The 26,039-nt window shown below is 39.7% G+C and overlaps 1 protein-coding gene across 4 annotated transcripts; it reads right to left on the bottom strand.

The window, feature by feature from the left end:
• Positions 1-1,420: 1,420 nt before the first annotated feature.
• HNRNPK (heterogeneous nuclear ribonucleoprotein K) lies at positions 1,421-26,039 on the bottom strand. Of its 4 annotated transcripts, none has more exons than XM_074995172.1 (16): positions 25,902-26,039; positions 23,129-23,191; positions 22,934-23,010; positions 21,936-22,033; positions 20,169-20,225; positions 18,618-18,661; positions 17,586-17,658; positions 16,892-17,005; positions 15,533-15,661; positions 13,887-14,194; positions 13,665-13,719; positions 6,742-6,792; positions 3,758-3,779; positions 3,597-3,679; positions 3,011-3,180; positions 1,421-2,281 (listed from the first exon to the last, which is right to left on the bottom strand). In XM_074995172.1, exons 3-16 carry the CDS (start codon positions 22,980-22,982, stop codon positions 2,248-2,250), a joined length of 1,287 nt encoding a protein of 428 aa, XP_074851273.1. In that variant the 5' UTR covers positions 22,983-23,010; positions 23,129-23,191; positions 25,902-26,039; the 3' UTR covers positions 1,421-2,247. The 4 variants fall into 4 exon arrangements, with proteins under 4 accessions (XP_074851273.1, XP_074851276.1, XP_074851274.1 ...); XM_074995175.1 differs by having other exon boundaries at positions 1,421-2,221; XM_074995173.1 differs by lacking the exon at positions 25,902-26,039 and adding an exon at positions 25,572-25,651.

Below are 26,039 nucleotides of genomic sequence, written 5' to 3'. Positions count from 1 at the left end.
GAGCTATTTAAAAGAATGGGCAACAGCAGCACCACCTATGCAATTGCCCCTTTTGCCCCTCAGTGCAGGCCACCCCACCAACTGGGTCAGGAAGCTAGAACTCAAGCCTTAATTTCAGCCTGGCATCCCAGCAACTCACACTAGCCTTGACAACACTGTTAAAATGGGGCCCTCTCCCAGTTTGAAACCTAAAGGGGTTAACTGTTTGCAAGGGTTTCTGCTTGGTCTGTCTCCTTCCAGTGTCGTGGAATATGGACATTATTTTCATTTCCTATATACAACCAATACCCGCAACTCCCTTATCTTGTTTCCAACACTGATAATACGTCATCTACAAGCCCCTCAGCAACATATACACCTTTCCTCTCCCTGGACAGAGAAGTCAGCCAATGGCTTTTGTCTCGACCCTTGCTTACAGGTGCCCATTTAATTTGGTTTACATAGGAAAATCTTCCGCATTTCAAATGTAACTTTTTAATGAACTTCACATTCCATATGGCTTAATGTATTTGTGCTGGGCTGAGGTGGTTAAAAGTCAATTCTGAACTGGGACAAACAGACCATGGACTGCTTGAATTTCTTTTCTCCCCAGAGCACATGAAAACACTTAACCCATCCATAAAAATTAGGAAATCTCACCATCAAGTTTATAGGAGAGAGACAAACAGCACATACCATATGTAGTTTAAAATATTTTCACATACAACTCGTGGAAGATAACACGGCTAACAGGAGCATAACACAAACTCCCATTGAAAGCAGCTAGTGGTAACAGGTGTAGCATCTCAACCTCTGTTTCAGAACAAGTCTGAGTGGAGCTTTTTAAGCTTCCAAAGACAACTTTTTAGTTGTAATATTAGCTTCAGTTATACACATCCAACTTCCCACTGTCTAACCCCTTTTTTGGGCTATCAATAGCAGAGCAGGCTGGTGACTTGAGGCAAAAAGAGAAATGCTCCAGTGAGCGAAACAGGCTGGTAGATTGGACTCAAAAACAAGAATCCACACTTAAACTGGATTTAATAACATCTAGCTATACACTTTTTCCATCATTTATCTTTTAGGAAGTGAATTTGAAATTCAAACTATCACTACAAATGCTGAGGTACATGAGACACGCAAAGGTACTTTATAGTTGTTTATATTTCTCACAAATATTTCCTACATAGTCCAGCTTACAACAGGGAAACAATGCAAGTGTTTCATATAAGCCTGTATACAATGAAAAAAACCAGGATATTTTTACAAGTTACAGAGTTAGATACTATCAAATTGCCAGTCCTTTAAAAATGTCTACCTTATACAATTGAAAGATGTGGGGAAAAAAATGAAAATGTGTTCATTAGCGATACACCAACTTTCATCTCTGTAAGTTATTTTCATCAGTAAGGCTGTCAATGACCAGGCTTCAGGTGTAATCTACCATTTTAATTCATCACACGGTTTTGAAAGATTTTATTCATATACAGTCAGCAATATAGACAAAATATGCCGCAAACAGGTAAGCAGGGGCGAATACTTGCAACAAACTCAAACCTAACCCCAACACAAATTTTGTATATGCTGCAATTTATTCCCAAGCAGCAAAACTCTGAATTATGGTATATTCACCAACACTTTTAATTTGCCAAACACAAGTCTGTATAAGAAGCAGATTAATTTAACAGCAATTTTCAATTATGACAATTTTCTTGCAGGGGGCAAGAGAGAGCATCCATTTTAGATATTACTTTCATGAATATCTAAAAAAATGACCACCAAGTATAGATTCACTAAATTTATTTTAAAAATCATAAAACATTTCTTACAAAAGAGCATTACATTCTGCACACCATCTGAATGAATGCCAGGAACATGTGGACTACTAATTTTCTCCCCCCTTCAAACAAAATACAGTGTACATAAAGCAGGGTGTTCACAAGTTACAGAAAAAAACATTACAGATTACAACCAACTAACAAAAATAAAAACCACTTTCTCTGCTGCTGTTTCAAAATTCCAATGTTAATCTCACGCACCACCCTCTTCCCCCCAAATATCTGTAAGGAACTAAAACATTACATCTGGTGGACAGCAAAGATTTCACTACACCTCAAATGCAGAACACCTATGAAGCAGAGGAATGTTGGCTTTTTAAACAGAAGCAGATAAAAAAAAAAGATGCAGGACTCCTTCAGTTCTTCACTAGTCTTAGAAAAACTTTCCAGAATACTGCTTCACACTATAAAAAAGAAAAAATATCTTGCATTAGAATCCTTCAACATCTGCATACTGCTTCACACTATAAAAGAAAAAGAAAAAAGCATGTATTAGAATTGTTGAACAGACATAGTGCATCAATATTTACACACATTTTTAAACTAATTAAAAATTACAAGTTCTCAAAATGACTAAGCATTTAAAAAAAAATCAATATTTTAAGCATTAGTTACTCTAAAGTCCAACATTCAAGTGAAATATCACAAAACTAGTTAGCCAGCACGTTAATACAGAAAAATTAAGCAAATTAAATCTACAGCTGTTAATACTTGGCAGGAGAGACAAAGTAATGCCAGTAAGGTGTGAAATGCTGCATTAACAGCACCAATCGTTTTCAACTTGTCCTGTAGAGGCATGGCCTGTGCCATATGGCAGACTGCGATTTGTTGTCGATTTAGTTATCTAAAAACAACAAAATCACTAGTCTTCCACACAGAACTAGACCAACATCCAATGAAATCTTCTATATTTTCTACAGGCTCTATATAATTTATTACAAGCAGTTTTTGCAGCAGTTTTCACCAGAGAAATGAGAGGACTGCTTGGTTAAGGCGTCTTCCAGCAAGATTAGTTATGAGGGTGTCTTCATTTTAGTAAGAATGGAGAACAAAAGAGAATAGAGACAAAACTACCAAGTGTAGAAGTCAGATACTAAAAGATATCTTTAAAACCCTGCTTTCTAAAAGCTACATGATAAACAGATAAGAGCTTTATCATTTAGTGGGAGTGCAACATTAACATTTCAACTTGCCTGTTCTGCAGTAAATACTGTGCATTCTGTATCTGGTCTTGTGTTCCTGTAATAGTTATTATCCGGTCTTCTGAGCCTTCTAAAGGTTCATCAATTTTGATCGAAGCCCCTGATTCATGACGTATTTGTTTAATCCTCTGGCCTCCTTTCCCAATAATAGAACCAGCCAACTGGGGGGGGGGGGATTGGGAAGAGAGGAGGAAAGAAGTCACTTACAAGGTAATTTCTCTCAAAAGGCAATTAAAAATTCAAAGTAGTACTTTGAGTAATATGATTTTTAAGAGTGCCCACAGAAATTGCTTCTTGGCTAAAAAAGCATTTGTCTGCATCATTTGTGAGAAACCATCAAATCAACCAAAAAACCACCCACTCCACCAACCACTCCACACAAATCAAAAACATGCTGATTACTCTATTTTCAGGTCTCAAGTACAACAGTAAGTTTTCTATACGTTATTTTCTGGCAAACAAAAAAGGCACAAAATGAATGCTGAATAAGGAATTAGTCTGGAAAACGGTGAGCATCTGAAATATTTTGGTTTATTTGTACAATCTGGGAGAAGATAAAACAGAATAAATTACTTACATCTTTCGGAATTGTTACTTGTGTTGTGATGATGGGTCCACCGAGATCGCCGTATGATCCACGACCCCCTGCATAAGAATAATCTGATTTAAAACGCATGCATCGTGTCCTTATAGTACTAAACATTAAGCTGTGCGTAAAATGTACAAACATAAACTTACCATATCCAGACCCGCCCTCAAACTATAAGAAAAAAGAAAAAAGGCTTAGTGTTCTTATTTAATGAATCAGACATTCACGCTAGACCAACTTTTGTAGCAAATGTATTTAGCATACATTAAAGGTGCTGAACTCTTAATTTTGGATACATCTGTACAGCAAAGAAAAACTTGTGACTAGCCCATACTAGCTTACTTGCGCTCAATGCTCCGCAGCTGCTTCACTTTTCTGTAAGTCCACAGAACAATGAAATAGCCATACAACCCATGTTCTCTGTAAGCTAAGTGCTTGGGCAACAACTCAGAAGAGGTTCAGGTGTCACCCAGATGATTACCAGAGAGCCCATAGACATCCAAGATAGGCAACAACATGCATTTCTGTCAATGGTGTACACCCCCCTGCCTTAGGGCACAAAATTTATTTTGCCCTTGGACAGAAAAGGTGGTCAGCTGAGTTTTCATTTGCTGTATAGGCATACAATCTGAAGATTAACCCCATTTTGAGGGAACACACACATACCACAGAAGATACACAAAAAGAAATTGATCATTTGGCACAGTCTTCCCACAACACATCAGCCCCACTCTGGAAGAAACATCTAGGAGCGAACTATTCAGATCACTGGCATTTGTGCTATGTAAATTAACAAAGAACTGTGAATTGCACTACAGTAATGCCCCAGGATATGTGATTTCGATTTGTGTTTAACTCGCATTAATGCAAGTGCAAACTGAAAGCACTTCAGCCCCATGAGCTTGGGGAAGCAGGGAGTAGCTGGGGTGTCCGGTAGGCAAAGAGCTGCTGCAGCATGATTTCTTCCCTCTGTGAGAATCCATGCCACAGCAGCTCTCTGCCTGCAAGGCTCCCCCAGCTGAAGGAGCCACGGGGATAGACAGCTACAGTGGCATGGCTTCTCCCCAGCTTGGGGAGCCAGGGAGAAGCCATGCCTGGGTCTCCTCAGCAGCAGGGAGTTGGGAGCCAGGCTGCCACTTGGGTCCTAGCTCCCCCTCCCTCCAGCTTGTGGGACCCTGGAAACTGGTGGCAGCCTGGTTCCTGCTCCCTACCACTTGGAGCCAGGAAACTGCTGGTCAGTCTCCTGGCTCCTGCAAGCCCAAGGGATTTGAGAGGCAGGCTACTGCCTGGTTCCTGTCTCCCCCAACTTGCGTGACATCTGAGTTATGCAGGGGCTACAAGAAACGCAACCCCCACGTAACTCAGGGGTCTATGTATTAATATGAGCCAACAAGTGGACATCACACAGTGATGCCCTACTAATCCAAGATCAGAAATTTGTGGCTCAGATGATAAGCTCATCATCTGAAATCCACTAAAACTATTTTTTGAGCCCACAAATGTTCTTTTCTGGAATATGCAGATCACATCTGCCCTCCTCTTAGGTTTAGGCAAAGGCGAGTGTCAAATCTAAGGCACTGCTTCAAGATTAGCCCCAACATAACTCCTCCCAATCCATGATAGGAGAGTGCTAAAAGGAATCAGAGCACATGATCATAAGTGTAGAAGCCTGTAACAATGCCTATAGCGTTTCACTTCATACACTTAGTTGTCCAGTCTTCCTGATTAAACACACAAATGAATTCCTCTAATCTGTTACCACGTTACCTCTTAGTATGTTTTTAATGTACAAAATTATCTAGATTTCTATAGTTAAAATTGTAATTCAGCAAATTAGTTAGAAATATGGTAACATGCAGAACTATTATTGGTTTGCAAAATTTCTAATTTGCAGAACTTCTTAAAATAATCTTGAATTTACCTACTACCCTAGGTCCCTTTTGGAAACTATGCCAAAAAGAGAGCTATTTAGAGTCAAGTGTTCAGACACTCATCTGTTCCCTAATAACTTGCTAAGTAATCTGATTATACCATATTGGTTATCAATACACAGTAACAGAACGTATAGTGAAGCACAAAAATAGAGAATGAAAGCTCCTGTATAGGGCTTCAAAGCTGTGATTTTATGTTCTAGCTGTACACTCAAATAGTCTAAGTCCTATACACTGAACCACAAATACCTGAGAATCTGATAAGATACTTAGCCATGAGTGTAATAAACCAATTTTAACATTTGAAAAACTAAATCAATAAGGTAAACCCAACAGAAAATGTCTCACAAATAACTGGCTAGAGCACAATGCCTATCCATACCTGGAAACATGCACAAACAGTGCTGTTTATAATGGCAATTTTCGCAAAGTTGTACGAGTTGATAGAGTAATACCATCTCACAAATCTAATATTTAAGACTAAAAAAAAGGGCCAGGAGGAAGGGCAAAAGGGGAGAGTGGATTTAAAGAGAAAGATGCTGAAAGCAAATATAATTAAAACATTGCCATATTATTCTTTGACAAGGCCTTTGCACATTTCTTCTATGGGACCCTATGTACACTGCATCTTCTTTAAAAAATATTTTTTGATGTCCCAAGGCCAAAATGAGTAAAGTAGAAAAACTGCACTCACACAGCCGCAGTATTGCAAAAGGAGCGTTCACATAAGTCAATAATAGATGTGCTTTGTTCTCACACATTCACTGTTGATCCCAGAGTGCGAGAAGGAGGCAGATGGACAAAAGTCATTTGCAGAGCTGGACTTCTCTGAGAGAAAAGCTTCCTTGCATAGCATCGGGGTGTGAGTGTGAGAGAGAGAGAGACGGATACCCTTCCACAACCACAGACAAGCTGTGCGATTTTAATTGCTAGTACAAACCCTAGAAGAAAGCTTAACAATTGCAGCACTTGCTCTCAAGAATTGGGCAAGTGAAAGATGCCAACTGAACAATAAACTGTCATAAATCTGTATCCAGACTTCTAAAGGGCTAATTTTTATAAATTTTTGCAATTCAGACTATACCTGAATTGAAATATTATTCAACCCCCACCTCTCCCTGAGGACTTTCTTAACTGGCCAAAAAAGATACTCAGAAACAGTAATTAAAGCAGACCACCCAAACAAAAGGCAGCTCACTCACCAATTCTGGCGGTTGTATGTCATCACAGGCATCCACATGACACTGCATCATCTTGTGGGTCAGGGCATAGTAACATGGTAAAAGGGGAGAGAATGGAGACAAGAGAAAAGCATCTGAGTCACTGTGTTCAAGCAGATCTGTAGCTACTCAAGCTGTAAGAGAACACACTAGTGTTTCCAATCATATGCACCAGTAGAATACGGAAAAGGAATCATTGTTTTCTCTAGAGTGTGGCAAGTGGAATGTAAAAAACAGGAATACAGCACTCTTCCTTTCACTTTTGGAGGGGTGAGCTTGGAATGGCTTGTCCTCAACCCCATCTCCAACTTTCTGGATGCCACTGACAGAAAGTGCACTTAGAGGTAGCTTCTGCCTGGTAGACCCTCATTTTGATAGTAACTGAAGAATAATGAAGAGAAGGAAGCTAAGGCTCCCCCCACTTTTTTTTTTTTTTTTTTTGAAGGAGAGGAAATGTACTTGCCCCTTATGCAGGGCCTTTTTTCTGGTGGAATGCACCAGAATGGATTTTGGACACATTTTTCCCTGTTAGAACACCAGAAAAAAAATTTCAACACTGCCCCCGTAGAAGTGCAGGGATGGGGGCATTAAAATTTAGACACCCATATCCCTATGAGAAATTACCCGACAAGTTCCAGCACCCCTTTTCCTGGAAAAAAAATGCACTACCCTTATATCCCTACTTATGGAAGGAAATAGGGTGAGATATTTTATTGGGCCAGCTTCTGTTGGTGAAAGAAAAGCTTTCAAGATTAAACAGTTTTTCCTTCAGAACCTGTTTTCACCATCAAAGGACAGTCACACCTCACCTACCTTCTCTCCCCCTATTCTTGGGCCAACATGGCTACAACAACAAAACTGAAAACAATGGAAGACATCCTTACTCAGAACTGTTTCGCTTGTGCTGTTGGTGCAACCCCCACCTCCTGCCCCACCAACAAACCTCTCCCCATTTATGGAGCATGTTTCCTAACCTTGAAAACATAACTACGTGACAACAGCTGTTTTATCACTGAGTTGTGTTTCACAAGCAAGTGCTGTCTGTAGTTCCACACTTAAGTCTGAGTACTTGAAGTGATACCACTGAGTACATCCTTGTTGCTCATCATTTCCCAAATTCAAGCACCCTTTGGGCACAGAATATATTGCCTAAAAGGCTGGAAATAAACCACTTATAGGCTTGAGTTAATTAAAAACAGGTTCTTTAAGAAGAGATGTACTAAAAGTTACATCATGTATGTAACAAGTGATCTTTACTGTAGACCATGGGTGTCCAAACCTTTTGGCTTGCCTGGGCCGCACTGAGTGAGAAGGAATTGTCTTGGGCCGCATATAAATATAGCTAATGAATATAAATCACATAATAATGTTAAACGTTTACGATCTTATGGGGCCGCATTACTAGCTGTCCAGGGCCGCATGCTGGACACGCCTGCTGTAGACAGACAGACTTTAATAATTTACGAATAACTACAGTCTCGTATCTGGTATACTTTTTTTTTTTTTTAAAAAGGAATAGTAGACTTTTGCCATTATTTTTCATAAACCTGAAAAAGTTCCTCCTTCAGCAGAGCCTAACTAATAATCTTCCACAAGAAATTCTTCTTTACACAGTGTTTTAAGGCAAAGACTAAACATCCATATAGCACAGAATTAATATCCAAGGAGTAGCTACATTATTTTAACAAACATACATGTTAAACTTAACTCACTCAAGTGCTATAAAATATATGGTATAGATAAGCACAACGAAGTGACAATGCCATCAACAAAACTAGTTTGAAAATGACCACCAGTCCATACTGTTACCCTACAGCGGCTGTTAAGAGCCCTCACCACCTTCAACTTAGAGCAGCCGGACTTCATCCACACTGGGAGCAATAGCTCATTCTGAAAGCGGGCACTTAACTTGACGAGCCTGCCCTGACAGAGCCGCAATGGGGAAGGAGGAGGAGGCTGGGCAGTTGCCAGCCAAGAGAGGAAGGGCAAGAGGGCTCTGCCTCCCAGGAGCTGCTGTCTAATGCCCAGGGCTGCTCAAACCAGTGCAAGCAGCGCTGGACTGTGCAGCTTGCCACAGTTGTGCTGAGCCCAGGGTGTGCACCCGGCAGCGACTCCCTCTTGCTTTGGGGCACTGCAGGGTGTCTGCCCCCTATCCCGGGCTTTAACCTTCTCCTCGCTGAAATTAGTCACTTTGCTTCAACAGCCTTTAAAACAAACAAACACCCAGGCTGTGGGGTGGGTGAAGAAATGGGAGAGGACATTGCCTCAGGCAGGTAAATCCTGGGGATGGAGAGCCCAGCTCGGGGCTGATAGGGGTTAAGCCTGTGGATGCGGGGGGTGGTGGTGTTAGAGCTTGGGGATAGGAGGATAGATTTGGTGGCTGAAATGGGTAAAGCCTGGAGATGGGGCTAAACATTCTAACCGGTATAAATCATTGTGCACGCGCTTTTCTCAAAATAGGGGTGACAAGAAAGTACGGTTTGGCATTATTTATTAATGACTGTCTCATTCACACACATTGCAACTCCTGAAGTATTGATTTTGTAATTGAATTTGAAAAATGGCTCTCTTGCTATTTCATTGCAGGCACCTGTACCAGAAGTACTGACAAGCAGAAGCAGGTGGGCATTTGTGGGGGGATGGAGGTAAAAAAATTTGCTGTACCGGAGAGAGGAAGTAACTGGTGTGCGTATATGAAGAAAGGAGAAGATTAGGGGATTTGCACAAGGAAGCATGGAAACATGGAGTTGGGTAATCTGATCAATATATACAAGCTGGTTTGCATTTATCTACTCTAATTCAAGGCAGACCAATCATGAGGGCGAATATGGCTTTAAAACCACCACCTGATATACTTTCAAATGATTAGAAATATCACATGGTAAATAAACATTAAACTGGAATAAAGGGTTGATCTGGTCTATATTTTGTAAGGTGTGGAAATATTTATATGTAACATATTTGGATTTCTTTTGTATAAGCTTCAAATCTGGTCAATAAAGGACTAATATTTTCTAAAACAGCGAGCACGCAATAGCTTTAGAAGGAGCAAAGAGAAACAGCAGCTAAATTAACAGAGAGATAGCCGTGTTAGTCTATGTACTATCAAAACAAAAAAGCAGTCCAATGGCACTTTAAAAGACTAACAAAACAATTTATTAGGTGGTGAGCTTTCGTGGGATAATCTTTTAGAGTGCCATTAGACAGCTTTGTATAATTTAGCTGCTATCAAAACATCTGGAAAATACAGTCATTTGAAATATGGACACTAACTTCTCAGGTTTATGTCATAGCTATACACAAATCTGTACAATCCATTTTATGAAATTTTGTGGTAAAAGTAGGAATCTTGCATAATTAAAAACTATTTTAGGAACGAATTTTAGAGGCAGTGGGGCTTGGCTAGGTTCAAGCTTCAGTCCCCCTCCTGGGTTTGTAAAATTTCTGTTGTCAGAAGGGGGCTCTGGTGCAATGATGTTTGAAAAGCCCTTCTGTATAGGCACCTATCTAGTTTGGATTAGATTTAAAAAGTCACATGCCTAGAGTGGTTATCTAAAGACATAGTAAAAATTGGTAACTAACAATTTTAAGACAAGACAGCTGGAACTAACTTAGGAAACACTGACAAATTCTGAATACAAGTTAGGGATAATAGAATGGCATAACTCCTTGTTGCAAGAGAAAAAAAAGGGGCAGAGAAATACAGGTAAAAACATGTGCTTCACTTCCATCTGGACTCATGGCATCTGAATGATGGATTATTTCCTCATCTTTTATCACACAAACATGCTGTCTTTCAAGTAATTAAATTTATATAAAACATGATCCTACTTTCTGAAGATAGTCACTGAAGTACTCTATGTCAAAAGCTATAGTCATATGGGGTCTGATGAGTCTCACATTCTACCAGAGAATTGTCCTTTCATATAGTGAAGGCAGCTGGGAAGAAATCATGCTTTTTGTGTTATTACCCTACAGGCATCAGGAGCAGCCCCTTTTATATTTCACATACAATCATATTTACCAAACACACATGTACACAACTGAGGTTGCTAGGACCTTAGAATTTCATGTATTTGCTCTGTATACATGAATATGAGGAAAACAGAAAAAGTTAACTGATTTCCGCAGCAGTTTTAAAAAAACAGGAAGATGTATTCAGACCTGAGGCATCTGTTCCGAGAGAACTTCCTAGACCAAACGATCAAAAGGACACCAATAGAAGCTAGTTTGAATTGAATGGGATTAAGTGGACTTTACTTTGACTCAGCAAAGTACAGTCTTTTAGAATACCCAAAGAAACACTTCACTCCAGAAATCTTCCCGCGCAGATCAAATATGGAAATGGTAGGCATTCATGAGCTCAGTTTCTGAAGATGCAGGATAGGGTAGAAAATTCTTCACAATTACAAGTCGAAACTTGTCCCCTCAAGGTCTTAAAAATTCTACTGCCATGGTACATAAGAACATTAACTTCCCGTCACAAGAGGCACTTGTGAAGTATCAGAGTTGGATAAACGATGGAATTGCAACTAGATCACATAACTTTCTTCAACAGTATGTTCAAGATCGTTATATGGAAGAGTGACAGAGAGAAAAGCCAGGCCTCGTCAGAACTAGTGCCTTAAGTTTCCAGACTGAGTCAACAGAGAGCTAATCAATGTTACCTCAGAGACTCATCTCCCAGACATTAAAAAGGAGCTTGCACCTCCCCCATCCTTGAAAAAAAAAAGGATTAAGAAAGGGAAGCCTGAAACTGGCTGACAGCGGATGACTACTGTGAATGTTTCTGTCTTAAACAAGACTGGCAGCCTGAACAACTAGGCTACAGTTACACTAGAGAGATCTGTCGAAAGACAGCACAGCCACACACACAAAAGCCAATCAGAACAGTGCTACCCTCTGTTGACCGGGCAGTTGGGCAGTCTGGCCGCTCTCTCAACAAAGCAGGCACCCAGAAGCACAGCAGACAGGGCTGCCCACTGTTCTGGATGCCAGTATATTTAAGTCTTCCCTACTCCATAGTTTTTGATATTCAAATCAAGAAACCTTAAAAAACACCACAACTCATCACCAATCAATATTGAAGACATGGAAAAAAACCCTCAGAGATTAACAGTTTGTGCTCAATTTTGCCTTGCAATCAGTGATTGCCAGACATCTTGAACAGGTTAATTCCAATCTTAATACAAGAGATTATTTAATACAGGAAAGAATCAATGTCACAGAGTTCTTAGGAATAGAGTGAAAATACCCCAGGCTTCTTAATGAACACTTCAATCCTTTCAATCCTCGCTCTCTAGGCAAGAAATAAGATAAAGAAAACATCTATTTACACCCCACAATTTTTTCTTTACTCAGTGAATTGCACTGTTGAGTGGACAAAGTGTGACTAGATAAAGCATAGAAGAGAAGCACCTCAGGGCACCTGCAAGGGTTGGAAGCCAGAACCAAGACTAATCAAAAGAACAACAGAACCTGTGTAGTGGGCCCACTGAAAGAAAACTGGATATATGGATGCCTTGGAGTTACCACCAAGTGCCTGCTTTTGGAAGCACCACCTCCTTTGAATGTGAATGAGAAGGCAGCACCACAGATTTCTAAAATGCATATGATGGCTCCGATTATGCACATGCATGAGATGACTAACTGGTATCAATCTGCATGAGAGAGAGAGAGAGAGAGAGAGAGAGAGAGAGAGAGAGGACGCTATAAATCTAAAGGAAGGTTGCAGAGGGACCACCTAACTCTTCCATCTAACTCACCGGGCCAGTGAAGTTAGGAGGAGCAACTACAGGTAATAACAAGACAAAGCATGCTTGCGTGTGTCACATGCAGATAAGCATTGATTGCTATATGTGTATTACCAGTAAATAAGGGTGTTCTGCCTTCTCCCCCCAAAAAGATCCTGTGTGGTACTTTTAAGTACAATATGCTTGTGGATACATTTAGGCAATGCATATAGAAAAAATCATCATGAAACCTCAAACGGACAGATTCTGACAGGAATACAGACCTAGTTGAAATGTGGGTACTTCTGGGGTTTACCTAAATTCAATCCAAAGGAAAAAGAAATGAAGTGAATAACGAACAATTGTCAATATGACTTGGGGCAGGTGATAACCTGCAGAAAAGTAGAAACTGGCCCCCAGTGCAAGTTTGAGATGTCAAATGTGAGTACCTGCTCCATGGACCCAAAAATACTAGAATGGAAAGGAGCAGAAAGTCTGATTTGGTTTGCCTGTTAACTTAGAATCATTTCTGTCCTTAAAACCTCTCTCAGATGATGGCCCCAATCTTTCATCAGGAGAGCGCTCCATCCTATTTTTGAGACCGTGATAAATAAATCCCAGAAACTTCAAAATACATTTAACCACAAACACTGAATAGCTTTAGACCTTGTCGTATGAAGAGAACTTTCATTCAAGATAGGTATAGGTGGGTGACCTTTTCCTGCCAACATAGCTGTTACTCATTTAGGTGGTTTACAACAGCTGTGCTGCTGTAAATTTGCTAGTATAGACATGACCGAAAAACTTCACTTCTAAACATAAGCTCTACCATGGTTTTGCATAACTAGTTAGCACACATTCTAACGTCACTTGAGTTGATGTGGTCTATTAGCACCCATGCGGCAATCAGATGAAATGGGGAGTCAGTGAAGACAAACTAAGATCACTACACCCAACAATAGCAGGAAAACGAGGTGGCTGAGGCAGTGGCCATTTCTGTAAGGAAACTGTGAAAAGTTCCTGGGACCCTGCTCTCTAGAGCTTTGAGAAACAAAAAAAGACATCCATGAGCAGGTATTTGAAGAGTGAACTCTTAAAAGGAAACCTTTTTTCATGTGTGTGTTGCGTATGTGCACACACACATTACGTTACAATACAAATTAAAATCCTTACCATTCCATCGTAACGATCTCCAGGTCTTCCCCTTCGGTCATAGGACATAAGATCACTACAATGAAAAGAAAAACCCTGAAGTATTTTCCATTTATGTAAAGTCAAATTTTAATTCAAAATTACCAAGTCAACTTGATAATTTAAAACAAAAATAGGAAGCACAAATAGGAATCAACAAATTCTACTATTCAGAATGTTATTGTATGTCTTTGAACAACTCACCCGCCACGAGGAGGCGGAGGAGGAGGAAGAGGAAGATTACGAGCTCTACTACCACCTCTGCCACCACGACCTGGAGGAGGAGGAGGGGGTCCTCTGCGAGGGCTCATGTCATCATAATCTCTTCTTGATGGAGGCATAGGACGCCCACCACGACCAGGAGGCATTCGATCAAAGCCTCCTCTTCCACGCATTGGAAATCCTACAGGACGTCCCCGTCTATCATCAAACATCATTGTGAAGCCACCATAATCATATGTTTCATCGTAGAAATTGGGATCATATGGCTGTGCTCGTCCTTTGATTGGAGACTAATAAAAAGTAAGAATTTCAAATTTAACTGTCACAACTAACATACCTCTAGATAATATGCAAGAGTATAAAATAAACCACCAATTTAAAATGATTTTGAAAATCATCCCTGACAACTTTCATTAAGCACCATGCTTCTGAAGAGTACATTTAACAGCCCTGTAAAATTATGCCCTCAATTTATCCACAGAATAGAAACAAAAACACTATGGGTGCATCTACACTAGGAACTAACTCTGAAGTTAACTTCAAAGTAGCCTGCAGACAGCCTACACAATGCGTAACTGACTTCAAAGTTGAGCATCTACACACACCCTACTTCAAATAGGGCTCTACTCCATTCCTGGGAAGGAAGCAGAGCCCTACTTTGCAGTAGGGCGTGTAGATGCTCAACCTTGAAGTCTGTTACTTCAAAGTTGTACTTCAAAATTATTTCTGAACTGCAGACACTGACTATGAGAATCAACTTCCCTATCAGGCTATGTCTACACGACTTACCTGGGCAAAACTTTCGTCATCCAGAGGTATGAATTCCACCTCCATTCCAACACTGAACAAAAATTACTCTGGCATAAAGACTAGTGTGCACAGCATGTCGCTGAAGAGTTTCACTCACTGACTGGCAGTGGATTAATTATGTCAACGGAAGAGGTTTTTACTGCTGTAACAGCTAGTAGGTAAGATATCTTGTACAGTGCAGCCACAGTCCAGGTTGAATCTTCCTAGTCTAGCACTCTTGGGCCCTGACCCACCCCAACCAAAGGTGATTTGCTGGACCAGGGGAAGTCCCTGCTACTGACCCAGCCTCCACTGCCTCAATTTCAGCCCAAGATGCGCCCCCCACCATTTGTTGCCAGGAGCCGCAGGCTCTTGCCCTGGCTACATAAGCTCCAGCCTGGGCACTGTAGTCCAGCAACATCCATGGCCCTGTTGGACTAGTGAATCCCTGTTTTTAGAGGTACTACCTACATTATACACTGAAATCCTGTAAAAATCTTTGGTGTACACAACAGCCTTACTATATTTCTTACGAATCTCACCTCTGCTCGAGGCACCACTCAAGGATCAGTAAGTAATTCAGTTTCTATGCCCATTCTTCTTTGATATTATTCTTTCCCCCATTTCCCCCCCCTCCTTTTTTTTTTGGTCAAGAGAATGTTCTCTCAAACTGGCCTGAAACTTATTTAACACAGGCCATCAGTAGGTCAATTATAACCGAAAGTTACTATCCGGCTATGCTATAATTGAAAATGACTCCCTGAATATTAAAATCCCTCTATCATGCGGACATCTAGACAAACAAAGTAAGGATCTTTAAGTTAATCTGAAAATGTTACCTCTGATATAAGATCCAGGATGATCTTGATGCATTCCACGACTCTATCAGGCTTTCCACCAATAAGCACCACTCTGTCAGTGGAATGAGGACAACACTCTTGAAAAAGTTTAATGGTGGTCTGAGTGTTCTGTTAAAAACAAAACAAAACATTTGAACTAGAAATATTTTAGCACAGTTGTAAGAAAAAAGTAAAGCCACCAACACTATATACCTACAGATTGAAGAGACGATAAAATGAACTTCACCTAATTAATTCAAATTTTTAGTTGTTGCAGGTACTACATTTGATTCTTGAGCTCCTCTGCAAACACGTGAAAACCATTCTACTCAATTTTGTCAAATGCACAAACTGAAGGAGCAACTTCCTCTAATTCTTTAGTTGCCAAACCTCAAGATTAATGGAATAAAATAACCAAAAATGTGTATTTTTAAATTTTCAGCATCCCGCCAAAAAACAGGTAATAGTTCCAGAATTTTATTGCAGGACAATCTTAGAGAATACACAAATAGAATGACAGAATAGAAAGCTCTTCTTAGACTGAATATTTAAACTAAAAATAAACTATATTTTACTATTTTATATAATACAAAAATACATTTAACAATTCTGCTAGAAAGAATTAATGCATCTCATGTAATGTTTAAAATAAAAGACTAAATATTAAATTTTATCAGCATTTAAATTTTAAAAAAAGCAGTGGAGAAGAAAAAAAAATGTAATTTTGGTGGGGTATATAAAAATATTCCGACAGTAAGAGAAGTTGGAGATTTAGATAATCTTTGTACAATTTCTCTTTATTTTTAAACCAAGAAGCAAAGTGTGAAAAATATTAAGAGTACCAAAATTTTAAAATCTGTAAGACTAGCTCTGTCATTAACAGGGTACTTCCAAAAGCTAAGGAGCAATTCTTTTCTAGGTATGTACTTAATTTTTAACAAAAAAAAGCCTAACTGTTGTATTGGTGCCCATGCCTTGTGGCACACCAAACATAATGATTATAAATACTGTATATTCATAAACATAAAAACACTGAAGAACTCTTCAAAGAGTTCTATGGAGTTTTTAGAAAAAAGGAGTGTGAGATTTAAATGTACAAGCAGTGCATTTTAGTAGACAGAACAGACTGAAAAGTCCTAGGCCTTATCACCTATTCCCAGCTTACTGTACAACTGCAGCCAATCCTCCAATAAGCAGATACCTGCACTAGAGTAGAAATCGGATGTGAAATCAGTTCTGAGCAAATCACACTGCTAGCATTGAAGAAAGTCTCTGAATGCAGCCACCATGATGGAACCCACAAACACAAATCACTTATAAAACAACACAAAACTGATCAAAGGGGGAAAACGATGATACCTCTCGGAGTTCTTTAATTTTAGCACCCTTGACGCCAATAATTCCTCCGGCCAGACTTTGGTGAATCAACAGCCTTAGTTCGCAGTCAAAGTCACTTCCTTTGTAGTGTTGGTACTATAGTAGAAGTTCATAGAAATTTTGTACACAAGATCAGCCAAATATAGCAACAAAGCCTTCCTGCATAAATATTTAGCATAACGTTTGATTCCTTTGGGTCTTTAAAACTTCTACACAGATCTACAGCTGGTCAGAAAATGCTATGTGTTTCTGTATTTCCTATGCTTTGACCACATAGTGATGCCTGGTTCTGTGTGGTGGTGCAGGTCAACACAGAATAGTGCATCATCAGAAATATACAAGTAAAATGAAGTGTTTCAGAAGGAATGCTCTTAATGTCTCATTTTTGTCTGGTATTGGAAGCATTTTAGTAAATGTAATGTACCAAATTCTTATATGCTTGTACATCACAGGTGACTTGTATATTAAGCCTTACTGTAATTTCTTCCATGGTACCACAATGCAGATGATTTCTCACCTGAATCTGAAAACTGAACCTTTAAATTGGCACTAAGTTTGAAACGCATTCTTCCATTAAAAGGAACTTAATTTACACATGAAGAACAACACAGAATGAATTGTCATTTGGTAAACTGTTTTACATTTCCAAAGGTACAAGGAGGAGAAAAGGGCATACCTCTTCCAAGGTAGGGATAATTTTCTTCAAAATTTCTCCAATTGTTTCAATATCTGCACTTATACTCAATATGCTGTCAAAGGCCACAAGGGCCAAATAAAGAGAAGGTGGAAAAAAAATACAAGTGAGTTTTGCATTCATAACCATAAAGCTTAAACATACTACAGAGAATTTATAGTATTCCCCATTTAAAGTAAACCTGTTTACTGAATTTAAAAACACATGCATCTTTGTTTATGCCCAATATATACACATCATAAATTTAAGAATAAGTCTTGCAGAGGCAGAGAGAGGCAAGAGACAGAACAAGAGACAGAGCAAGAGAGAAAATGGGCTTTTGGAAGGGCTCAGATTAAGTGGTCAAGAAACTGACGCAGAACTGAAAGCTGAAGTGAATATTCGTGTTCCCCACCACCACTAATTTAGGATACCCTCGCTATTACATTGGTAAAACTGGCACACCTTCTCACAGGAAAAGTGGGGATATGCAAGTGGTAAACATTTTATTTGGAGTAAGGTTATGAAACCAGTTAGAAATTACTAATGGGGCTCTGCAAGAAAACAAAATACAAATGCAGGACACACATATACACACACCAAAAACAAACAAACAAAAACAAAAACAAAACAAAAAAAAAAACACCACACAACACAAATGAGAAGTGAAGGAAAGTGAACCAGAGAGTTAGCATTTATCAGAAGAAATTATGAACAGGCAATGTTGGGGGAGCAAGGTGGGCCACAAAGACAGAGCGAGAGGCTATTTTGAAACAATTTGATTTACAATGCAGCGAATATGCAACACTTGAAGCTGTGCTCCTTCCATTGAAATAAAATTAGTGGATTGCTTGGGTGGGCAACTCACGTAAAAGTTCAGTGACAAAAAGACTTAATGGGGAAAAATAAGACAGAAACTTGAAAAAACAATACACCGTCTATAAGGGGATACTATTTAATTATATAAAAGGCAGGTAATAAAATACATTTCTCTCTTTCTAATCAGGCAGTGAGGCATAAACTGTTGGGACATACCGCTCGGGGCCACTGCTGTCTGGGACTGAAACACTGGCATTGTACTGCATTGGTCATTGGCGTTCGTGGATGTTGGCATTGGGCATGGGCATTCAATCGGAAGTTGTCAAGTATGGCACCCGTTTGGCAACGAGCACATTTTTGGGCATAGCCAACCAGGGTTTTCACATGGGCGTTCAGGGGCGGATGGGCCAACGTCATGATGGGCAACGCAGGGGCAAGTCGATCCAGTACATGGGCAACGGAGATATATGGCCAAAAAAACAAGGAGAGGGAAAAGGGGGAAAAGCAATAAATTTTAATTTAATACAAACTATACTCATTACTCTCAATTAATGAAACAAGCTTAAGTTGTTCTGAAGACTAACACAATAACGGATTGCTACATTGACCGTGGCTTAACATTTATGGCTCTTAAAATGAGTTACTTGATCTAACTATACTACTTTTTACTTTTAGCATACGATGTTTCAGTAGCAGGCTGGCTCATGAGGGTAGACACAAAACCTGTCGAGATTCAGATTACTGAAATCCTGGGCAAACTGGGAAAGTTAGTATTCCAGACAATTATATATGACATCTGGATTTAATCTTTTCCCCTTCAAGATAAGAACACTAGCTGCTAAAGAAGTCAGTTAAATATGCATATGGTTCCTGACCATTTTCAAGTCTAACTGCTAAAGTTGATGAACTTTCAATTTCTATCATTCAATTTACATATTTAAAATTTAGACCATCTAATGAAAAATACAGACAAATCTGATACCAACTGTGAAATGATACACTATTAAATATTGTATTTAACACAGTGTCATTCAAGAAAAGCTGCTGAAATCACACCCAACATCAAATACAGAAAAAGAGTGTAAATGAATAAAAATTCTTTAAGAAATGTTGTCAAGTTTATAAATATATTTTATGAAGCAGTAATATTGAACATGTGTCTAATCACAAGAGTCAACCCACTGTATAATGTGAACAGTAGATAAACCATGATCATTTAAAATCTCCTTTTTTCAAGTTACAATAAAAATGTTTCTATGCTGTTCTATACCCATATTTAAATCATGCAATCTTCTTAAACATTAAATGTCTCTGTGCTTCATGTACAAGCTGTTAAAGTAAGAACAGATGGACAATTTTATAAGATGAAATTAAAAAAAAGCCATCATTGGGTTAAACCAGACACCTGCAATGGTTTTCAAGTAATACTATAATTGATTCACACATATGGGAAATGTTGCAATTAAGGGGTTTCAGCTCTGTCAATATTTCTAATTAAGATGTAACTCACTTGAAGTGTATAATTTAGAGGAATCCTGTTAAAACACAAAGAGGCTTAATACAAACCTCCTCCCACATAACTCAATCTAGGTTTTCATTACGACAAATCTAAAAACCTTGAGATTGTCAAACAGTCATTACAAAGGTCTTAACTGGACTACTGTGGTCTAAAACTGATCCTCTCAATTTCTAGAAATACATGTAATGAGGTTAAAATGCTGTGTTCTGAAAGAATTGTTAAATTAGTTCGAACTCTCAAATACTCACGTCTGTACGAAGTGCCTTAATATTTTTGCCACCTTTCCCAATCACTGCTCCAGCATTCTGAAAAAAATAAAATAAAATCCTAATGCCAGTTCTATCTTTTTTATTTTTCAAAAAGGAAATTTTTTTTTAAAAAGTGACATCTATTTTTTCAGTAAGTTCACTTTAGGATGCCTTTAAGATGGCATTTGAAAAGCAGGTTAAACTTAAACGATGGTGACAAGTTATACAAACTGAAAAAAGGGCTAACAGAGCTGTTACTGTTTAAATAAGAAAAAGCACAATCTTGTAATCTTTAAATCGGTGTTTCAGTCCTATCACCACAGTATCAAAATGCAGTTCAACTAAGATAAGTTGCCCTGGAGGAAGGTGGGGGGGGGGGAAGAGACATTTGAGGTTCCACATTTGTTGTGTAGGTCAATGGTGTCCAGATTAAATCTGTTCAAATTACAAGATGTTCAACCTCTCAATTGAAAGCATTATAAACTTGTTTTTTTAGACTGTACAATGCTCTTTACTACTACTACTTATAATCAGGAGGCTACTATCCAAGTGTTGCCACTGATTACACTTATGCAGCTCTACTGACTTCTTGGAAGGTACAACTCTCATTATAAGATTACAATGGAAATGAAGTGGCCCTGCAACCTGGATTTGTTCAGTTTATTTAAAAGCCCCTTGCCCACGGTGTCTATCCAGTTAACTTCACATAGCATGGTGGTTTCTAAACTTGAACTAAAATAAAGTAGATATAACTGAATACATATAAATAGGTTTGCTGAGTAAGGTGATGCCAAATTTAGACACTTTTCTGAGTAAATCTGCATTTCAAGTTATTAATTAGCAGAAGACTGCAGTAGTCTATACAGTAGGTAGATGTTCAACACTAGTCAAAAGCACATTCAATAAATTTATTACATCGAGTAGTGTAATAAAATCACTTGATTACTCTGCAGCAAGTTCCTCAAATACTCTACTGAGTGTAGCAACCTGCTCCAATCCAATTTATGTAATCTTGCAGAAATATCACGTACAAAGAAACAACTCCCAAAACATACAGTATTTCGGGCAAAATGCAAAATCAAGTTGCATATGAATGAATAATTTCTGAGAACACCAAGTAGTTAGAATGTAATAATACTGCTCTCTCAGTGCTGCAGATAAGTAGGGGCAAATCCTAAATAAATTAAAATTTACATGCACGGCACAGCTACCATCTTCCACCCTATTCTTTGTTTACCATGAGAGTGAATTTAACAATTTTACCGTTGAAACCTAGAGGTATCAAAATTCACAATTTCCTCCCCTGTATTCAATCTTAACCCACATGCAATAATGAATGTTCCACCCCCTTACAGCTTTATTATCTGAGGTTAACGAATGACATCTGGATTCAAACAGCAAATTTTTACACCCTGTCTAGGAAACAGCCTGTTCTTCAGCTATTACTACTTAACTTGATTACTGGCTTAAAATACAAGCCCCTAAAAATCATTAAGGACTAATCCTTATAAAAATTACAGTTTTCAACTGCAACACCCTGCTACCACATTCAATATCCCAAACAAGTCAAATTTCATGTGATTATAAAAACAAACTAAAAAAAAAACCCATGGTTCGTTACTACTTCTGCTACAACACTGCAGTGTGAGATTTTATATGATAATCACAAAACCTCAAACACCAAGATTATATACTTCACTAGGATTGTCTACATAAATTACTACAACACATTTTGATGGGGTAATGTTTTTATTTTCAAAACCGTACTTTGCTCTGAAGCAGGATGCGCAGTTCTACCATTTCATCAGTGTTGCGAGATCGTTTGAAAGCCTGTTCTTCTTCCATATCTTCTGCAGGACGTTTTCCTACAGTTTCACAGGGGAGGAACACACGCACACACACTCGTTTAACTATCATATTCCAAATATGTATTTCCAATATGCCCACCACTGTTCCTGATTAAGCTTTCCATCTGCACAAGTGAACACTAGTGTCTAATCTGTAAACTGAATACACTGAACATTTGTAACAAAATAATTCACAATTCCAATGCAAGAACTGTAGTAACAGTCTTACCTAATAATCATGTATACTCTATGCAGTACAGTTTAAACCAGGATATTGAAGGTTTGTTTCCATAAAAATAGAATAGAACTAGTCATCACAGGAATATTTTATAGTGTACAAAAATCTCAAAACAAACACTAACATATCCAAAAGGTTCGAAACAGTTTATTTAGCCCAATACTGCATGCAACTGGAAAAATTTGTTCCACTGCAAATTTTACAAGCTGGCATCAATGACTATGAAAAATGAATTACTACTGTTTGAACTTTACCACTGATCTAAGTTCCTGAGTGAGAAATATATATTAGTTCTTTTGCACAAAATATGAAGTAAATAAAAACTACAATAATGATGCTGACTAGTACTTGTTTTAGTTGAATAACAGCTAAAGTACGAGAATTGTTTAGTTATCTATTTTGAAGTCCTTAATTTGATTACTTGATTAGCATCGATCTAAACAGACACGCTGAACAAGATAGCAAAACCACAGCACTGAATCAAAATGCAAAATGTAACTTTAATGGACCATAAAAGAAATCTGAAAGCATCACAGTCTGTTTGTAAGAGGTGCTACCACCTACTTTCCTGAAAATATTCAGCACACCTGTAAGCTATTGAATTGTTGAATGTAAACAGTAATTAAACAACCTGACCCTTCTAAAATATTTAAAAGGCTATACTCTGTTATAGAACTTACCATTTGTCTCTGTGTTGGTAAAGGTCTCTTCTTGCTGTTCAGTCTCCATTATTACTTTTTAGACTGGTAAATGGATCCTGTCAAAGAATAAAAAGGCTAGCACAAGTACTCTTTTCCTCCCCCCCTCAACCATCCCTCACCAGTAATAATCTCTGGGCATCTTGCAACAAAGAGACAACAGATTTCAGAACTTACTGAGTATTATATATCCTCGCAGAGCAAAAGTAAAGTGTTCTGGGCGGGATCAAAACCAACAGCCTATGAAAATCAACATACATTAATTTTAGTCTTCTTCATCTAGAGTAACACAATCTTCTTAAACATGGTAGCTAAAGCTTGACTATTTACTGTAAATGCTATTAAACAGTTTTTCTTTAGAAAGTAGACAACAGGAGACCTTAACACAAAAAACCTAACCACTGAATTTCACATTTTAACTAGGAAGCAGAAGTCACCAAAATATTATTTTGCCTTTACTCATAATTTTATTACATTTCAATATTCACCAAATGGGAACTTCAAATTCTAAATTTAAATGAGCCAAATCAATCCTTACTTCTATACATTACCACATGCACTTCAGACTTCTGCATCTCTCATATGGAAAAACTTCTATTATCCAATATGTAATTAGGAGACCCTACCTAATAAATGCAAATACTAGTAACAAATTGGGCGACGTCAACTTGTTTTAATATGGTTTTAAACATAACATCAGCTATAAGCCTTCAGACTAAGATCTACGTCAGATACGAAAACTTTAGGAAAAGCACATTTTACTTCGATAAATACATGTACAATTATCACATTAAAAGCTACAGAATGCAAAACACAAACTAAACATTAATTTGCCTGCTTAAGTCTGCATAAGAACGTTCAGAACTTGACTGCCTGAAGTTCTATTAACTAAAAACAGATTTGCACTTAAAACCTCTGTTAGTTTAAAATTTTTAGTATTCTTCACAAAATTTCAAACTATCTAGTGAAAAAGGTTATATGGTTTGACTAATACAGAATGGCCAGTTATTAACAGCACTAAAATATGACCTGTTTTAACCTCAAACTAAGTATCGTTCATTAATTTACAGTAGTTAACATGTTCATTCGGACCAGCATCGGCACTACCCAAAATAATGTTATTAAAGCATTATTCCATGAACAAATGCTTGGGGAGTGTCCAGGTTAGCCTTTGTGAATGTATCAAGTGTCTGAAATCAACTCGCTATTTACTGAGGAATAAAAAAAGTACAGTACAGCCGTATTTTCAATTCCATATTTCTATCACAATTATAGAAAAAATCATGAACTTCAGAATATTCAAATAAATTATGAATGTATGTCTGGCCGCATGTAACCGTGAGACTTTCAAGCCTTACTTCCACTTTCAGCTACCATCACCAAAAAGGGCCCTACGCCCTGCATCTATTAAGCTACCCACGGCTTAAGGCTTCCATTAAATGGGAGTGGTCCGCAGTTAATTCATGCTTGGTTGTAGTGCGAAGTTGGAGAATATCAATGTAGAAAGTATTACACGATTAAAGCACAAAGGAATAAACACTGTATAAAGCTTATATGCAACAGGGCGTTACAGGGGAGATTAGAGTGCCTACAATAGGCCCTGCGTGGGCGAAATTCCCTACGTATCGGCAGGTTCGGGCGAAGAGAGCCCAGGCACCGGGCAGCGCTAAACGAAGTGAGCGAGGGGAGAGAAATGAAAGAAAGAAATTAAGAAATCAGTCCCCATAACCCTCCTGCTCAACAACCGGGCCACCCGCTGAAAAGAGCAGCCCCGCCACATGACTCGGCAACCCTCGGGGTCGGCTGGGAGATAACCGTTCCACTCCCACAGGCTGAACTACCCAACCTGTGCCGCCGGCGGGATGCGTCTCACTCCAGAGAGGAAAAGACCCAATAATCGAGTTATATAATATCCTCTTCTCCCCCGAAATGACTCCGTGTGTTTTTTCCAGACGGCAGCCAGGTCCAGGGAGAAGAAATGGCGGCTACTGAAATGGCGCCTACGCGCTGCTAGGCGGGGCGGAGAGCGGAAAAGCCACTACCACGCGGTCACACGGCAGGCCTACATCACGGCTGCCCGGGCAGACACAAAGAGGCGCCTGGGAGTCCTTCACAAGAACCACAGCCTGTACGGGCGGATCAAAGCCTCCCAGCGAGAAATGCGTCCCCTCCACACGATCGCTCTGCTGAAACCGACACAGGCCCCGCACAGGCCCCGCGCCACAGAAAACGCCGTTCCCCGATTGTGCGCCATAACCCTACAGCAGTCCGTGCCCGCAACAACCCTCGGGATTCCCCTCCCCGTCCCACTGCGGAGCAGTGAAGGGAGCCCAGCGTGTACAGGAACCGGCAATCCCTTAGCCAGCGGAGCGCTGACCTGCACAACCCGCCCTGGGAGTGGGGGAGGCACGCCTGTCCCGTGGACAAGGAACAGCATGGTACCAAGAGAAGGGGGCACCATGACGATGCAGATAGGCCCAAGCCCGGACACGACCAGGCCGCTCGCATCGCTGGGTCATGCTACGCAGACGCGGCCCAACACCATTTATAGCAGAGAAAAAAAAACCCCACCGCGCTGCCTCCCTCCCCTCACCAGGGCCGGCCTCTCCTAACGTTTTACCGCGCTGCGCACTCTCTGCTCCCCGGCAGCGCCGCACCAGCCGCCTGCCCCTCCGAGTGTGAGAGAGAAAGGGGAGGGGAAGAGCCCCCCCGCCGCCAACGCGCGCACACAACAGCGCTTTCAGCTTATTGGCTCAGCCTACAATCGAAGACGACACCGCTTACTGCCCTTGGTGCGAACGGCTGCCCATCGCCTCGGAGGCGGTTCCCACTTAGCCCCGCCCTCCGTGGTACCTACGCAAATCTACTCGGTCCCCAAAACCGCAAGAACTGTCCCCAGCTTTATGCACCGACTGCTCCGACTCGCACCAGCATGTTGGGCATGTTTTACCTGACAGGCAGGAGTCACGAGAAAGGCTACGACGGCGGCAAAGAACGCTCGAACGGCGCGAGAGCAAGAAGCGCGACCTCCGTCGTGTGGAGAGAAAATGGCGTTCGCGAAGACTCCGCCTCCCTCGTACGGCTCCGA

The sequence above is a fragment of the Carettochelys insculpta genome, chromosome 5 (genome assembly GCF_033958435.1).
Source record: "Carettochelys insculpta isolate YL-2023 chromosome 5, ASM3395843v1, whole genome shotgun sequence".
In the NCBI taxonomy this organism is placed as follows: domain Eukaryota; kingdom Metazoa; phylum Chordata; order Testudines; family Carettochelyidae; genus Carettochelys; species Carettochelys insculpta.
This window is presented reverse-complemented; position numbering and strand designations above follow the sequence as displayed.

Bases quoted from the DNA above. Each gene is read 5' to 3' on its own strand.
- HNRNPK (XM_074995172.1), bottom strand. From the start codon at position 22,982: ATGGAGACTGAACAGCAAGAAGAGACCTTTACCAACACAGAGACAAAT. The intron at 14,195-15,532 runs GTAACATTTTCA...ACTTTTTATTAG, and splicing joins TCCTGGATCTTATATCAGAG to TCTCCAATCAAAGGACGAGC. The intron at 3,780-6,741 runs GTGAGTGAGCTG...TTTTTCTTATAG, and splicing joins ACATACAACCGCCAGAATTG to TTTGAGGGCGGGTCTGGATA.